Here is an 18825-nt window from a genome sequence, read left to right on the forward strand (position 1 = left end):
GGCTCACGCCTGTAATCCCAACACTTTGAGAGGCAAAGGCAGGTGGATCACCTGAGGTCAGGAGTTCGAGACCAGCCTGGCCAACATGGCAAAACCCCGTCTCTACTAAAAATACAAAAATTAGCCAGGCATGGTGGTGGGCACCTGTAATCCCAGCTACTCCAGAGGCTGAGGCAGAAGAATCACTTGAACCCAGGAGGTGCAGGTTGCAGTGAGCTGGGATCACGCCACTGCACTCCAGCCTATGCCACTGCACTCCAGCCTGGGCAACAGAGGAAGACTCAGTCTCAAAAAAAAAAAAAAAGGTTTATTTGGCTTGATTTGACAGACTGCACCTGTACAAGAAGTGCATGCCAGCATCCGCTTATGGTGAGGATCTCAGGAACCTTACGATCATGGTGGAAGGCAAAGAGTAACTGAACATATCACATGGTAATAGACAGAGGAAGTATGAGGTGAAGGAGCTAGTTTATTTTAATGAATCAGCTCTCATTTGAATTAACAGAGTATAAACTTTTTGATTACCAAGAGGATGACGCCAAGCCATTCATGAGGAATTTGGCCCCATGGCCCAAATACCTCGCACCAGGTTTTACATCCAACATTGAGGAGTACATTGCAGCATGAGGTTTGCAGAACATGGACATGCAAACCATATTACAGACCAACTAAGCTTAAAAGACATGTATAAAACTTTTCAGTCAAAAGCAAGAGAATATACAATATTCTTTTTTTTTTTTTTTTTTTTGAGACAGAGTCTCACTCTGTCGCCCAGCCGCGGTGGCACGATCTCGGCTCACTGCAAGCTCCGCCTCCTGGGTTCACGCCATTCTCCTGCCTCAGCCTCCCGAGTAGCTGGGACTACAGGCGCCCGCTACCAAGCCCGGCTAATTTTTGTATTTTTAGTAGAGACGGGGTTTCACCGTGTTAGCCAGGATGATCTCGATCTCCTGACCTAGTGATCCGCCCACCTCCGCCTCCCAAAGTGCTGGGATTACAGGCATGAGCTACCACCCCCGGCCGAGAATGTACAATATTCTTATTTGCACCTGGCGTATTCTGTTAGGAATCATACTAAGTCTTATGAAATTTAAAAATACCAGTGAACTGCAGGGGCTCATGAGACCAACGTGGGAGGATTACTGGGGCCAGAAGTTTGAGACCAGCATGGACAACTTAGTGAGGGCCTGTTCCTACAAATAATAAAAATATTATCCAGACATGGTGGTCCCATAGTATGTCTGTAGTCCCAGCTACTCAGGAAACTGAGGTGGAAGAATCACTTGAGCCCAGGAAGCTGAGGCTGCAGTGAGCCAGTCATGCCATCATGCCACTGCACCCTAGCCTGGGTGACAGACTAAGATCCTGTCTCAAAACAATGACAACAACAAATAAATTTAAGAAGACCAAAATCATACATTCCATGTTTTCTGACAAAACTGAATAAACCTACAAATTAAAAGCAAAAGTAAAGCTGGAAAACTCAAAAATATATTAAAATAAAACATACTCTTCAACATATTCTTGCTCAAGGGTAAAAAAATTTAATTTTTAAAAGATGTCAATACAACATACAGTGGTGAACAAATTCAATATAATTTTTATAAAAATCTTAATAGCACAATTTTTTACAGAAATATTATTTAAAATTTTAAATTTTTATTATAAACTATAACACCCATGGAAAAAAAGAGGCATTATACTTCCTGATTTCAAAACAATTAAAAGCTACAATAACAAAACTGACACAGACAGATAAACAGATGAAAGAACAGAAGAGACCAGAAATCAACCCATCTGTATATAATCAAATGATCTTCTACAAAGCTGCCACGAGTACAAAAGAGAGAAAAGATAATCTTTTCAAAAAATAATGTTGAGAACTGAATATCAACACTGATGAAATAAAGTTGGATCATTTCTTTGAACCATTCTCTTTGAAAATACAAAAAATATTTTTAAAAAATACTTAGAAATAAAAAGTAACAAATCTCTTAGAAAAGAATATAAAGAAAATACATGACATTGGTCTTGGCATTACTTTCTTAAATAAAACATTAAATGCAAGAGCAACAAGCCAGGCATGGTAGCTCAGGCCTGTAATTCCAGCACTTTGGGAGGCTGAGCTGGGCAGATCACCTGAGGTCAGAAGTTCAAGACCAGCCTGGGCAACATGGTGAAACCCTGTCTCTACCAAAAATACAAAAATTAGCTGGGCATAGTGGCAGGCACCTGTAATCCCAGCTACTGGAGAGGCTGAGGCAGAAGAATGCTTGAACCTGGGAGGCAGAGGTTGGAGTGAGGTGAGATCATACCACTGCACTCTAGCCTGGGCAACAAGAGCAAGACAGTCTCAAAGAAAAAAAAAAAAAAAAACAGAAAAATTCAACTATACTATATTTAAAATTAATGCACATCACAGACAATATTCAATGAGTGACAACACCTCCTAGGAAATGAGTGAAAATATTTGCAAATCACATGTGATAGAAGTTAATATTACGAATATACAAATAACTCTTAAAACTGAACAATAAAGTTGAATTACTTCATTTAGAAATGGACAAATAATTGAATTAAATTTTCATCAAAAAAGATACACAAATTAGAAAACGCAACTGAAAGAACACAGTAAATTATCATTTGTAGAGAAATGTATAAAAATCACAATGAAAAACAAAATCATCTCACACCAATTAGAATGGCCATTATCAATTTTTTAAAGACACCAAATCTGTTGATGATGCAATAAAAATGAAACCCATATTGACTGTTGGTGAAAAACAAGAATGCAGCCATTGTTTTAAAATGTTATGTTTCTAAATTAAAAATAAAATACTATATCAAATAATAAATCCTATTTCTTAATCTATATCCAAAATATGCAACACAGGACCTGAAAGACATATTTGAACATCTATGTTTATCGTACCAGTATTCACAAAACCAAAAGGCTGAAGCAACCCAGGTGTTCCTTTACTTATAAACACATAAAAAAATGTAACATATACATACAACAGGTGCTGGAGAGGATGTGGAGAAAGAGGAACACTTTTACACTGTTGGTGGGACTGTAAACTAGTTCAAACGTTGTGGAAGTCAGTGTGGCGATTCCTCAGGGATTTAGAACTAGAAATACCATTTGACCCAGCCATCCCATTACTGGGTATATACCCAAAGGATTATAAATCATGCTGCTATCAAGACACATGCACACGTATGTTTATTGCGGCACTATTCACAATAGCAAAGACTTGGAACCACCCAAATGTCTAACAATGATAGACTGGACTAAGAAAATGTGGCACATATACACCATGGAATACTATGCAGCCATAAAAAATGATAAGTTCATGTCCTTTGTAGGGACATGGATGAAGCTGGAAACCATCATTCTCAGCAAACTATTGCAAGGACAAAAAACCAAACACCGCATGTTCTCACTCATAGGTGGGAACTGAACAATGAGAACACTTGGACACAGGAAGGGGAATATCACACAGCAGGGCCTGTTGTGGGGTGGGGGCGGGGGGAGGGATAGCATTAGGAGACATACCTAATGTAAATGACGAGTTAATGGGTGCAGCACACCAACATGGCACATGTACACATATGTAACAAACCTGCATGTTGTGCACATGTACCCTAAAACTTAAAGTATAATAAAAAATAATAAATAAATAAATAAATAAATCTTATCACATTTTAAGATAAACTTTGAGAATATTATGTCACTAAAATAAGCCGGTAAAAAACTGAAGGATACTACATGATTCCACTTACATGAGATAATATAAGTAGTCACACTCATAAAAACCAAAAATGGAGGGGTGTTTGTCAAGGGCTGGAAAAGGGGTAAAATGAGCAGTTGTTACTTAATGGGTATTGAATTTTAGTTTCACAAGATGTAAAATTTCTAGAAGTCTGTTAAATAACAACGTGAATATACTTAACATGCCTGAAATGAACAGCATATTTTTTTGAGACCAGGTCTCACTCTGTCACCCAAGCTGGAGTGCAGTGGCACAATTATCACTCACTGTAGCCACTAACTCCCAGGCTCAAGTAATCCTCCTCTCTCAATCTCCCAAAGAGCTGGGAAAACAGATGCACACTACCATGCCTGGCTATTTTTTTTAAAAAACTGTAGGCTGGATGCGGTGGCTCATGCCTGTAATCCCAGCACTTTGAAAGGCCGAGGCGGGTGGATCAGGTCAGGAGTTCGAGACCAGCCTGGCCGGCATGGTGAAACCCCGTCTCTACTAAAAATACAAAAATTAGCCAGGCATGGTGGTGCGTACCTGTAATCCCAGCTACGTGGGAGGCTGAAGCAGGAGAATCACTTGAACCTGGGAGGGGGAGGTTGCAGTGAGCCAAGATCATGTTTAGCTGGGCAACAGAGCGAGACTCCAACTAAAAAAAAAAAAAATTGTAGAGAGGGAATCTCCATATGTTTTCCAAGCTGGTCTCAAACTTTTGGGCTCAAGCGATCCTTTTGTCTTGGCTTTCCAAAATCCTGGGATTACAGATGTGAGCCACCACCATGCCTGGCCTTGAAATGTACACTTCAATAGATTTAAAACTGTATATTTCATGTAATCAGTTTTTACAACAATTAATATTTTAAAGAAAAACTGAAAAAAATATAGAATTATCTTTTCAAAAATTGCCTCAAATCGCAAAAGTGTTTCTTCTCTCACACAAAGGAAATATAAATTCATCGTTAAACACACAGTGAAAAGATGATTTCCATGACTACTTAGACAAGCTAAAATCACCATTTAAAATCAGCTAAGAAAGAATATAAACAAGATAAGCCATAACCAAAATTTGGGTCATATTTATATATAAAACACGCACATATATAATCTGATTGTAATAGACATATGGCTAATTTATTTTTTAAACCCCACATTGACTTAAAAGTGTACAAACAGAATTGCAAATTATCTAAAATTACATAAATAAAACAAAACACAATAATCTGATGTTAAGAAACCTACACTGAAAAACCACACTAATATGGAACTACAAAACAATAAGAAAAATGTTTATTCATGAAATCTTTTTTGCAATATTGATGTACCATTAAGAAAGAATTTGTCTAGATAACTGCAATATTTAAGTGTGTACTCATGGAAGACAGGTATTTTGAATCACTGGTATGTGTTGTGTGGCAGTAAAAATTCAGAGAAAATGCAGTATAATCATAAACAGAAGATGCTAATGAGAAAATTTTAATAAATGAGCATTTAAAAGGAAGTAGAGATAATTCTGATATTTAAAATATATGCTATTCTTACACAAAATAAAACTTCTGTAACCTGACTTTAGAAGCAAAGAATACCCTTACATTGCTAAAGAGAAAATATATGTGTATGTATATATATATTTATTTGTGTATGTAACACATATTTATATGTGTAAGTATGTGTGTGTGAGTGCACAGAATATGGTTAGAGTCTCTAATATATAAAAGAAGTATTTGAGAATAAATTATATTATTATTTAGATATAGGCTGAAGAAAGTGGGTGAAAATCCTATAATTTGTTTATGACAAGAGCTAGCTCAAATTTGTAAGTATTTTAGTAAATATGGAATATCTACTAATTATCTAATCTATTTTAGGCATAACTTGTAAATTCTAGTACATTGCCCTAAATGTCTGAATCTGAAGTTATAGAAAAATTTGAAGTAGAAAATAAAAAACAAAAATGTATACAGAGAGTGACATCAGTAAGATGGAAAAATAAAAGGTGCCCTATTTTCTTATATCCCAACAGCAAAAACATTTATCAGCCATCCTTGACCAAAAAAAATGTGTTCATGAGAGAGCCAGGCATCATGTATCACACCTGCGATGACAGCTATATGGTATATTCAGGTTGAAGAATTGCTTCAGACCAGGATTTAAAGACCAGCCTCGGTTATAAAGCAAGAACCCATCTAAAAAACAAGTGCCTTTAAAAACAAAATACAAAAAACAAAAATAAAAAATAAAAAATAAAAAATAAGTGCCTTTAAGAGAGCTCCGAGATCCAGGGAGGGAGTCGTGAAACTCTCTGCTAGAGCCAAAGATTAAGAAGTGTTCCTTTTCAGAAGGCAGGCCCTTATTCAGGAGGCAAACTACAAGACCCCTGTACTTGGCTACAGACCAGGAAATGGCCCTCCCAACTTGGTCCCACTAATTCTGAACTTACTCTGTCATCACCTCAAACTTCCCCCAGCCACAGTCTGCGAGAGGTCCTGTCTTTCCAGAGCCGTGGAGGAGAACACCCACTTGTAGCCATGCAGGCAGGCCTGCAGACCTTGGCCTCTACTGTGGTCCCTGAAACAGTTCAATGACTCAGTTCCAGCTCCCTGATCCACAGTTCATGGTCACTTCTGCCTACATAGAAACCCACACAGTGGCTGGGCGTGGTGGCTCATGCCTGTAATCCCAGCACTTTGGGAGGCAGAGACGGGTGGATCACCTAAGGTCAGGAGTTCGAGACCAGCCAGACCAACATGGTAAAACTCAGTCTCTACTAAAAATACAAAATTAGCCAGGCGTGGTGGCACACACCTGTATCTCCCAGCTACTTGGGGGACTGAAGCACGAGAATCGCTTGAACCCGGGAGGCGGAGGTTGCAGTGAGCCGACATCACGCCACTGCACTCCAGCCTGGGCAAGAAGAGCGAAACTCCATCTCAAAAAAAACAAACAAAAAACCCGCACAGTGACCTGGAAAAATCCTCTCTGGTATTCAGTGAAAGCCATACTCATCCACATCCTGATATAAGGCCTACCATATGCAGACCTGACTGCAAAAACATGCCCTAATATCTGCCCTACAGAGCAACGTCCTGAAGGACATTCAGTCTATCCAAAACTAAAATGGGAATTAAAACTACCCAAGCTTCTAGTAACAAGCCAATAAAGGTGGACCCTAGTGCAGACCCAGCATCCTTGTGACTAAGCTACAGCCCCTCTCCACTACAAACCCAGAGGGCATCACATCACCTGGGGGCTCAACAAAAGAAGATCTTTACCTCCTAAAATTAGTTTATAAAAACTTAAAGAGGTTTTTGCTCTTGCAAATTCACAGACACCAGTGCAAAACTATATTGTGCCCATTGTCAATTCTTTTATCATAGCACTGAAAGTATGCGGCAAAAGAATTAGTTAAAAAAAAAAAAAAAAAAAAAAAAACCAGCCAGGCGCAGTGGCTCACGCCTGTAATCCCAGCACTTTGGGAGGCCGAGACGGGCAGATCATGAGTTCAGGAGATCGAGACCATCCTGGCTAACACGGTGAAACCCCATCTCTACTAAAAATACAAAAAAAAAGAAAATTAGCTGAGTGTGGTAGGGGGCACCTGTAGCCCCAGCTACTCAGGAGGCTGAGGCAGGAGAACGGCATGAACCCAGGAGGCGGAGTTTGCAGTGAGCCAAGATCACGCCACTGAACTCCAGCCTGGGCGACAGAGCAAGACTCTGTCTCACAAATAAATAAATAAATAAAAATAAAATAAAATAAAACAACACTGAAATTGAAGACAAGTAAAAAGTTGCTGGTTGCAGATCACATACTCTTACATATACAAAACCATAAACAATACATTAAAACCCATCAAAACTGATAAATATACTTAGCAAATTACCAAAATGTAAAATTATCATAGAAGTATAAATTATGGTTCCATCCACTCAAAACAAACTATCTGATAAAACAGAGGAAGAAAACAATCCTATTTATAATAGCATTAAGATAATATATTCTTGAGAACAAATTAAACCAAGGAGGTAAAAAAAATTTACAATGAAAGAAATCAGAGAAGACACAAATAAATTTTAAAATATTTTATGAATATGGATTGAAATAATAAATATTGATAAAGCACCATGTTTTCCAAAGTGATCTATAGATTCAATAAACTCCCTATTGAAATTCCAGTGGCATTATTTTCACAGTAATGAAAAATACAATTCTAAAATTTACATGAAACTACAATAAACTTTGAAGAGCCAAAGCAATTTTGTGAAAAAAGAACAAAGCAGAAGAACATCATAGTTTATAATTTCAAACTATATTTCAAGACTATAGTAATAAAAACAGAATGGAATGTGTAGAAAAATGAACAAATAAAAGAAAACCCAATGGAACAGAAACCACTACTCACACATTTCAGTTATGATGCAAAAAATAACTTAAAAAACAGTTTAACATAGAGGTTTTCAAAATTATGCAGATATATGTGTGTCCCCCAAAACAATAAAAAAGAGTCAGATTGTGCAGTCTCTTATATGCCATGAAAAGAACTTTGGCTCTCACTGTGAACTTGAAGGAAGATCACTGAACGGAAAGTAGAATCCTTAGAGAATTTAAAAGCATAAGACAGAAGATGCCCCTATGCGACAGCAAAAGAAAAAAAAACTCAGGCTTTCCAGAAACTATTTGCTTTGGAACACAGCTTCCCAAATCATATAAGGACTGGCTTTTTCTTTGACCTTTAACCTTTCATCTTTGTCACCTGTTGTATTCACTTTCACTCTCACCTACCTGGGGGTTTGGCTACCATCTCATGTCTTTTTATATTCCAGGGCTCTTTTTTTTGCTCCAGACAGGTGATCAGATATGGCTTAGAGACAGCAATACCTGTTTTATTGAAAATAAATAACATGAATCTTAATCATATTCTCCAATTACCAATCCAGTAAGGTGCTCAGTAAAGAGGATGTAATAGAATAAATACTAATTTATAACATATATTTCTAAATATTTAGAAAATATTTTAAATTTGTAGGTTTTAAATTTTACTATCTGGTACTATTGAATCAAAAATTGGTGTTGGAAATTAGATTTTAAGGCATGGGCAACAATATTTCATGCCACTAAATTTCTGGAATTATCACTAATCTAGAGTGAAAAATACAGATTAGCTCACTAATGTGAAAAGTTCAGGTCAAGATGAAACATCTTGAAGGAATTATTTTCTACACAAAGAAATCTCAAAGATTTTCTTGAAAACAGAGATCCGAAACTCATTTATGCAAAGCATAAATTGCTAGAAAACAGTCTACAGAAATAGAGAAATAAAACTTTAAGGGTATTTTAGGAATTGTGTATTGAAGTTATCCTCACCCAAAAAGACCAGGTTTCTGTAGTTCTCTAACAACACATTCCTATATAAATCCCGCTGTGCAGTATCCAGGCATTGCCACTCCTCCAGAGAGAATTCTATGGCCACATCTTTAAATGTCAGTGGTTCCTGAAAAACACAAACACACACACATTTACCAAGTGGCCATGAGCTGTCATTGAATTTTTTTAAAAATGTATAGGATAGTCGGGTACCATGGTTCATGCCTGTAATCCCAGCACTTTGGGAGGCCAAGGAGGGCAAATCACGAGGTCAAGAGATTGAGACCATCCTGGCCAACATGGTGAAACCCCGTCTCTACTAAAAATACAAAAATTAGGCCGAGCGCGGTGGCTCACACCTGTAATCCCAGCACTTTAGGAGGCAGAGGCGGATCACCTGAGGTTGAGAGTTCGAGACCAGCCTGACCAACATGGTGAAACCCCGTCTCTACTAAAAATACAAAATTAGCAGGGTGCAGTGGCACATGTCTGTAATCCTAGCTACTCGGGAGGCTAAGGCAGGAGAATTGCTGGAACCCGGGAGGCGGAAGTTGCAGTGAGCTGAGATTGCTCCACTGCACTCCAGCCTGACAACAGAGTGAGACTCCGTCTCAAAAAAAAAAAAAAGAATAAAAAAATGTATAGGATAAAAACTAAATATAGACAGATGAGAGGGATACAGAAAAGAACAGTTTAATGTGGTTTAGATTTTCACTGTGTTTATATTTACTTTTTTGTGACTTGTGGGAAACTACTGGATCTGCAGGAATAGAAAACACGTTGCTAAATGGAATGTCTCTGCAAGTACTGGTTTTAATAAAAAATTTTAAAAATTAGGACCCTAAAATGCATACTTTTTTTTCCCATTTATCTCCTTGTGGAATTTGGAAATTGTTAGACCCACTCCAGAAAGACACCAGCCAAAACTCTGATCTCTTCTAATCAGTTCCGTGAGGCAAGACTCCAGGGTGGGGCCAGACCTAAATAAAGCCTCCAAAAAGGGTGAATCTGAACAGAACTGCGGCTGGGAGTAAACCCTATATATTACTCTGCTCAACCCATCGACTGTGTAAATATACTAATTAGCCATTTAAACAAATCTCCTGGGGTTTTCTAGGGCAATTTTATTATAAGATAAATATATATTCTTAGCAAAGTAAAAGAAATAAAAATATTTAAAATGCTTGTGTCCATAAACATTCATTCAAATGATCTCAGAAGTCACAACAATATAAAGAAAGTGGCCCAAGTAAAGCCCACACGTTTTCCCACACATCTATTCACTTTGCCAACCATATGATGCTTAACTCAACCATGTATTCAGTTGCTAGTCTAGACTAACAGTTCCTAGATGGTTGGGACCATGACTGCTTTATCTATTTTTCTAATGGCCATATGAAATGGTAGCAATTAGTTTATCTGCTTGAGTCTCCAGACCTCCTCCTTGTTTTTCACCCAACTACCAGGAAACTGGGAAACTCTCAACTGGATACCAACCAAAGACATCTCTTGTATGAGGGGAGGAGCAAACACAGGATGACTCATTTCTCTTACACTGAGACAGAGGCAGAATTAACCACCCTTGTCAACCTGACACATTCTGCTCTGGACATCCTCAAATATCTCAAAGCTGCCTCGGTGATTGTGAGAGAGTTCCCAGTGACCCTGAGCTGATGGCCCAAGGATAAGGCAGGCAGGAGAGACTCAGGCTGATTCTAAATAGAAAGTGGAACTGCCACAGTGGAGCTCCAGATTACGGGTCCTGATTAGCTAGCTCTTGGGCAAAAGGAAAGACAAAAATACTCTAGTCCAGTATTACATTTTACGGGTAGGTATAATTGTGATCATGACTCTTGATACTTTGTGGCCTTCATCTCTTACCCCTAAGATGCTTGTTTATGCTTACAGAATCTGTCATCAGATTCTATTTACACCTGGATCCTCTCACGTAACTGTAGCAGGTCACTGAACAAGATCTGAAAAGTTCTAAGAGCAACACTCTCAAAGGGAAGCTTTAAGATGTCTATGTTGACATCTCACAATGCAGAAAATGCCTCCTGTTGGTTTTCTGTACTTTCTCAATCCAGAGTCTGGCCCTGTCTTGTAAATTCCAGGCAGAGGCCAGACCTTATGTACAGATTCTAGGTGGGAGCAGCCTGCCTCTGCATTCTTGGGTGTTACAGCAAGTGGAGTACAACCAAAGGAGAGATCGCCTCATAGAGGCTGCTCTAGCACATTCTAAATAATATGTCTACTTGAAAGGAAAAAGCTGAAGCTACGTGAATATAAATAGAGAGTTTACTTGAGCCAAGATTGGGAATTGTAACCTGGGATCAAAGATTCACATTGCCAGGAATCTACACTTTGATTAGCACATCTACAAGTGGATTTGTAAAGGCAAAAAGAGAGGGAAAGAGGGTGGGCTGATACAAAGTTGTTTGTCAGAAACTCTCATCTGTTTACAAAAAAATAACATTGATTATTGATTGGATAAACATTGTTAAGCTATAGGGTGTGGGTTACAGGATCCAGTGAGTCATTATTAGTTTAATTTATACCTACTTGTGGCAATAGCAAGCAGTTTCAAGAGATAAATTCATAGCTCAAAGAACAGAGAAATACATAATTGTGGTATTATTTTAATGTCTCTGAACCTTATAACTAAAATAATTTGCATTTCTCAGATAAAAGTTTTTATTTTTCCCCAAATCTTAAGACCCTGATTCAGAATTTGGAGCTGCAAATTTAGTTCCTGGATGGGTGCAGTAGCAGTAGGTGTCATCTGCACATTTGTGGGTATTTTAAGAAGAGGAAGAAGGGGTTGGGTGTGGTGGCTCATACCTGTAACCCCAGCACTTTGGGAGGCCGAGGCAGGCAGATCACCTGAGGTCACAAGTTTGAGACCAGCCTGGCCAACATGGTAAAACCCCGCCTTCCACTAAACATACAAAAATTAGCTGTACGTCTTGGTGCGCACTTGTAATCCCAGCTACTCAGGAGGCTGAGGCAGGAGAATCATTTGAACCCAGAAGGTGGAGGTTGCAGTGAGCCGAGATCATGCCACTGCACTCCAGCCTGGGTGACAGAGTGAGACTCCATCTCAAAAAAAAAAAAAAAGAGGAGGAAGTGAAAAAAAATGGAGATTCTCATGTCTACTTAATGCACACATGTTACTCTGGGTTTCTGGGTCCCATGATCTCTGAAGCAGTTTCTGGTCTAAAGATACAAGAGTCATTGAAAGAGGTAAAATGGTTAATTGCTGCCCTGTGAAGTATGTAGAAATCTGGCCTAGCTCTCTAGAGGTGACTGTAGAGGACTATAACACCAAATAGACAGAGACACAATTCTGCCTGCATATTTAGGGGACAGCATGCATTTTGCAGCACAATCGTGAGTTGACTGAAGCCTGAAAGGAAAAGCCTCCTCTGGATTAAAGCTTGGTTGGCACCTTATATGTTTATATCATGTGTGATAATTCTAGACAGTGTTTGGAAAATATAACTAAAAGAAAAATTTTCTCCAGCTCCAGAGTAACTCCACAATGATAGAACAGAAAGAAAACCATTTTATTACACGATTCAACCAGAATGTGACATGCATCACAGTCAATCTGCTTAAGAGATTGCAAAGACAGAAAGACGGTCACAATACTTAGTCCACAAGTAGAAAAATTTACAGCACATGTCATACATAGTTCATCATAAATTCACTGGTAATTGGGGAGGTCATCCATATATGCTAATTGGTTATAATCAATGACAAAATAAACTTTTTACATCTTCATGACAAAAGGTAATTTTGCAACTTAAAGCCAGGTGCCTCCTGCTTGCCATCTCCTGGTGGCTTGTGTCCTCTCTTGAATCCTACCATCTGCCACTGAGGCAGAGCCCCCAGCACACAGCTCACACCTGGCACCCTATATATAACTCCAATTGCCACAGCAGCACTTCAATGCCACATCAGAGAATGAAGCCTGAGCTGCAGGAGGAGAGCCTGCAGGCCTCCTGGGTAGAACTGCACCTTCACAATAATGGAAATGGGTGCAGTGTTTAAGCCTCAGTTTTTTATTTATAATGGTGACATGGAAATCACTCTGCTGGATTTCCAGCATGAGTCCATATAGAGATGGCTCCAAGAGTTCTCACTGTGACAGCCCACCTCATTCACAGACACCATGGGATAGTAACAGGGCTTCCAAAACAGACACCCAATGCATTCAAGAGAAAAACAGCTCACTCTGAAAATGATTATATTGAGAGAAAAAAAAAGAAGATAAAAGCATCTTAAGAAAAAAGCTCAGATTAGATATGATTGAACAAGTCAGCCAGAAAATATTCCCCTAAAACACATTTCTCTGTAAAAACCCAAAGTGCACAGCTACCCTCAGTATGAAAAACATGAGCATTATGAATAATGGGGGGCATATTCTCAGCAGAATTTTGTAAGTGTGTGTTACAGCGTGGTCTGGACTGAAGACCCAAGCAGACTTTGTGTGAGCAACAAGGCCGTTTATTCACTTGAGTGCTAGTGGGCTGAATCGGAAAAGGGAGTCAGCCTGGAGGTGTGAGGGAGAGCAGTCTTTACAGGGCAAAGTGGCGGGCGGAAAATTACAACATGGTTTCGGGACTTGTTGACTCAAGAAGTTGATCAACCAGTTGGAACAGAAACCCGTTGTTCTTCTTTTGTGGTTTTTGGTTGTTGCAGGTTTTCTGGTTCCAGGAAGTCTGGAGGCATATGTGCCGGTCACAGAGTTCTTCATGGCCCACCATCAATAATGGCCTGCTGGCAATAATGCAGCCATATTTGTGGGATATGACATTCCTGTCTTTTTGTTTTAATAAGAAAAGAAGTGGACAGGGCGATGTTTCTCAGGGATTCTTCGAGCGGGACTTGGGGTGGCATGGACTCCTACTTGGGAGAGAGATCTTGGGGTGGGGGTGACATTGAGGGGAAGTTAGGAGTAGCATTTGTTGCATAGATTGACTGGTAATAGCTTGAATGAGATTTTGTAGGAACTGAGAGGCCAGACGGAAGAGGCAGGGTCCAAATAGGAGAAGGAGAATGATGGAAATGAGGGACCCAGCTATAGGGAGAAGCCACAACGCCCAGCTCCAAAGATTGGTGTTAAGAGTCTGAAAGACGTTGTCTGATTTTAGAAGCCTTTTCATTTAATCGCCAGGCAGCATCTCGTACTAGTCCAGACTGGTTGGTGGAAAAACAACAATCTTCCCCTAAAAAGGTGCATAGCCCACCTTTTTCGGAGGTTAGGAGGTCTAAGCCACGGTGGTTCTGGAGAGTTACTGCTGCTAAGGAGTCTATTTGGGATTGGAGAGTAAGGGTAGATTTTGCTATGTCTTGTAGGCTGTCTGAGAGATCCTTTTAGAATGTATGATAGTAGGACAGGGAAGGGGACAAACCTGCTATTCCGGTTCCTGTGGCATTGGTAATTCCTAGTCCTACAAGCAAGGGTATTATCTGCACAGACCTATGCTGATGGACTTGGGCTCTGACAGGGACTGGTAAGGTTTGGTTTCCAGGGGCAATGTCAATTTTGGGGCTTAGGAAGATTAGGGTACAGGTGCCTGTCCAGTTAGTGGGGAGGCAGACATAGGTTGAAGTTCCACACAAGAAGAATATGCCTTGGCTGGGTAGGCAGAACTGGCTGTGTATGTTAAAAAGGTGTGTGAATTTGTTTTCATTTTCCCACACCCCTAGGGTACTTGCCATGGCAGCCCCAGTGAGCGGCTGAAAAGGGATGTTTGGGATAAGCTGAGTGGCTCCCTGTGTTTTATTTTCCCATTGGAGGAAAAATCATTTTGTATCTACTAGGAGCCACTCAGAAGGGTAATCGAAAGAGGGGATAAGGAGGCATTCGTCAGTGGTGGGAGTGCTGCTGCAGGAGGTCCAGGGGTGAATGGTCATGCAGTGCGTATGCCTGCCATTACAAAACCCAGATTGTTTGTTAAGCAGAGAGGTGCTGATGACTTCTGGGGGCTTTGAGAAGCGGACAGCTGTTTGAATGTAGCCGTTCGGGAGACCTGGAAGTTAATATAGTCAGTTGGGGCTTGAAGCTGCAAGCCGTAGTTGCACTGATGGAACAGTAGGTGACCTAGAGGTAGGCCTGATGACAGGTTGTGTTGGATGCATAAAGGGGCTTGGAAAGTTAAGACAGCGTTTGTAGTCACAGGGCCATGAATGGGCTTTTCATTACTTGTGTAATGGGTGAGGGTGGACATGTAGGAGCGTAAACGTTGAACTGCACGTCCTGTCAGGGTATTTTCGGTCATTTCACTGATGGAGAAGTCGGCCAATGACTGCATATGTAGGAGTTAGAAGGGGCTTTTTCCTTCATTACAAGGGTGGTAGGTTAAGCTAGAAACTACCCAGTTTTTTGCGGGAATGAGAGTGGCAACGTAAGTGGTAGCTGATAGAGAAATGCAAAGCCAGCAGTCTTTTGCCAAAGAAGGGTTGGACTGGTTTAACAGAGAGTGGGTTGAGAGTTTTGTAGAGGTAATTAGGCATTAATGGAAGTGGGAGTGCGGCCATGCCAGGTAGCCAAAGGAGCAGGAGGGATAGATAAAGAGTGAGTAGGAAGGTAAACAGAGGCATCTCATCTGGGAAGAAGTTATACAGAGTGCCCTAAAAGATGAGATCATCTATCCAGTTTAAGAGAGAATCTAAGGTGGGAGTTTGGGGATGAAACCAGGAGATGTCTTGGCAAATAGAGTGGAGGAAAAGGGTGAAGCAGCAGGGTGGACAGAAGCAGGACATTTAAGTTTCTTCAGGGATTTGGGTGAGTTTTAACGAGGTCGGGGAGAGTACTTGCGACTTCCAAGAGGAGGACGAAGGGTCAGGCTGAGTGTCAGATGGACACAGCTTTACTCTGGAAGGGTGAATTCACTGAGGAGGATCTTGTAAGCAGACAGCTGTTGGGGTACCATAAACGACCAGGAAGGGCCCTGTCCACCGAGGTTGTAGAGATCAGGGGGTTAAGCTGTTTATCAGGACGGGCTGTCTGGCCAGAGTGTCCTCATATGGCTGGGTAGCTGGGGTGGGTAAAAGAAGGTTAGTGGCCTGACAGATTTCATTCCTAGCCTGTTGGAGGACTGGTGTCTGGGATGAGGTTGGGCCCCAGTAGAAAAGTACTACCATATAAGAGTTCGAATGGGCTATACCTGCTAGGTTCATGGGCGGTGGCTCAGATCCGGAGAAGCACAAGTGGTAGGAGAACAGTCCAGTCCTTTCGGAGTTGGAGGGTGAGTTTTTAAGAGGCCGTTGGCTCTTTCAACCTTTCCTGAGGAATGAGGATGGTATGGGGTGTGGAGATTCCACTGGATGCCAAGGGCCTGGGAAACTGCCTGGGTGATTTGGCTAATGAAGGCTGGACCACTGTCAGATTGGATGGAAGTAGGGAGGCCGAAACAGGTAATAATATCTGTTAGAAGAGAGGTAAAAACTGTAGCTGCCTTTTCAGATCCAGTAGGGAAGGCCTCGACCCATCTGGTGAAGGTATCAACCCAAACTAGGAGGCACTTATATTTTTTGACACGAGGCATATGAGTGAAGTCAATTTGTCAATCTTATGCAGTAGTAAACCCTCAGGCCTGATGTGCTGGGAAAGGAGGGGGCCTAAGAAAACCTTGGAGGTTGGTGGAGTGGCAGACAGAACATTGAGAGGTGATTGCTTTAAGGATGGACTTCCACGATGAGAAAGAAATAAGGGGCTCTAGGAGGCGAGGCAAAGGCTTGTATCCTACATGGAAGCGGACATGGAGGGATGAGAGAATAGATTGCACTTGTGAGGCAGGAAGAAGGAACTTTCTATGATCTAAGAACCACTTGCCTTGTGAGTTGGAAAGGACTAGCAGAGCAGGTTTTCAGAAGAAGAGTAGTAGGTAGGGATGATAGATGAGAAAGAAACGTACTGGTCTTTTGGAGCAGAGACTGGAAAGTCTGCAGACACTGAGGAGTTTGCTACCTCTTTTGCTGTTTTATTGGCATGGGCATTTCCTTTAGCGATAGGGTCTGTTGGTTTTTGGCGTCCTCTGCAGTGGACAACTCCAGCCTTGGCTGGCAGGAGAACAGGCTTAAGGAGGGCCTTTATGAGAAAGGCATTGATAATAGAAGACCCTTGTGTGGTTAGAAAACCTCTTTCCACCCAGATGGCAGCACTGTCATGAAGGATGTGGAAAGCATACTTGGAATCAGTATAAATATTGACGTGCATTCCCTTAGAGAGAGACAGCGTGAGTTAAAGCAATTAGTTCAGCTTGCTGAGAGGCGGTGGAGGGTGGAAGTGCAGCAGCCTCGATAACAGATGTGTGGGACACAACAAACAGCATAACTTGCCTTGGCTGGCGAAAATTGGTTGGGCCTTGAAGAACTACCATCGATAAACCAAGTGTGGTCTGGGTTTGGGACTGGAAAAACAGAAATGTGAGGAAAGGGGGAGGATGCCATGTGTATTAAGGAGATGCAGTCATGTGTCTCAGGACATTTGTTGGGTGCTAACTGAGAGGCTGGGTTGAAATTGGGTCCAAGAGTAATGGTTAGCATGGGGTTTAAAATAAAGAGCGAATAAAGCTGGAGGAGATGGGAGTAGGAGAGTAGGTGTGTGAGGTGAGAGGAAGAAATGAGACTCTGGAGGTTGTGAGCGCTATAGAGGGTAACTGGGGTGTAACCAGTGATTTTGAAGGATTCTAGGAGTATTAAGGCAGTGGCCGCTGCAGCATGTAAATAGGGCGGGCAGCCTAGGACTGTGAGGTCAAGTTGTTTAGATAAGTAGGCCACTGGTCGTGGGCCTGGCCCTTGTGTTAGGACCCCAACTGCACATCCCTTTACCTCTGCCATGTAGAGAGAGAAGGGCTGGGTGGAGTCGAGGAGCACCAGTGAGGAGGCTGTCTCAAGAGCTTTTTTCAGCGAGTGAAAGGATGAATGAGGGAAGGTTTTGGGGTCTATGGGGTCAGCTAGGTTGCCTTTTGTAAGCTTATAAAGGGGTATTGTTAAGAGGGCAAAACCAGGTACCTAGAGGTGGAAGTACCCAATGATGCCTAGGAAGGAGAGAAGCTGCTGTTTTTGAAGGGACTGGGGTCTAGGAGATTAGGTGAATACGGTCAGCAGGGAGAGTGCGGGTGTGCTGATGGAGAATTATGCTGAGATAAATAACAGAAGGGGAAGAAATTCGAGCTTTAGTAGGTGACATTCGGTACCCTTTAGAGTCTAAATGCTGAAGGAGTAGGAGGATATTCTGTTGGGAGGATTCCTAGGAGGGACTGCAGAAAAGATCGTCGACATACTGGATGAGGTAGGAAAAGGAAGGCTGAAAAGAGAGTAGGTCGCAGGCAAGGGCTTGGCTAAAATAATGAGGGCTATCCCAGAAGCCCTGGGAAGAATGGTCCAGGTTAGTTGTTGGGACTGATGGGTGTCAGCGTCAGTCCAGGTGAAGGCAAAAAGAGGTTGAGAGGAGGGGTGTAGGGGAATGGTGTAGAAGGCGTCTTTTAGGTTGAGAACGGAATAATAGGTAGTGGTGGGAGGTATTCTGGACAAGAGAGTATACGGGTTTGGCACTATAGAATGGATGAAAAGTACAATCTGATTGATGAGACGAAGGTCTTGAACTAATCTGTAGGACTTGTCTGGTTTTTGAAAGGGAAGGATGGGAGAGTTAATGGGTACTAAGAGGCCATGTTGTAAAAAGCAG

At 41.2% G+C, this 18825-nt stretch overlaps 1 protein-coding gene across 4 annotated transcripts in view; it reads right to left on the reverse strand.

The window, feature by feature from the left end:
• ZNF107 (zinc finger protein 107) overlaps nucleotides 1-18825 on the reverse strand; it is a 54200-nt gene that overhangs the window by 19750 nt on the left and 15625 nt on the right. For 3 of the 4 annotated variants that reach the window (XM_063725715.1, XM_054560518.2, XM_054560519.2), the window contains exons 2-3: nucleotides 9126-9252; nucleotides 8544-8639 (exon numbers count right to left, since the gene is read on the reverse strand). The exons of the other annotated variant lie outside the window; for it this stretch is intronic. In XM_063725715.1, coding sequence (XP_063581785.1) covers nucleotides 8544-8639; nucleotides 9126-9252 — 223 coding nt within the window. The remainder of the gene's footprint in view (nucleotides 1-8543; nucleotides 8640-9125; nucleotides 9253-18825) is intronic. 4 annotated transcript variants of the gene reach the window in all.

Source organism: Pongo abelii, chromosome 6 (assembly GCF_028885655.2).
Source record: "Pongo abelii isolate AG06213 chromosome 6, NHGRI_mPonAbe1-v2.0_pri, whole genome shotgun sequence".
Lineage (NCBI taxonomy): Eukaryota > Metazoa > Chordata > Mammalia > Primates > Hominidae > Pongo > Pongo abelii.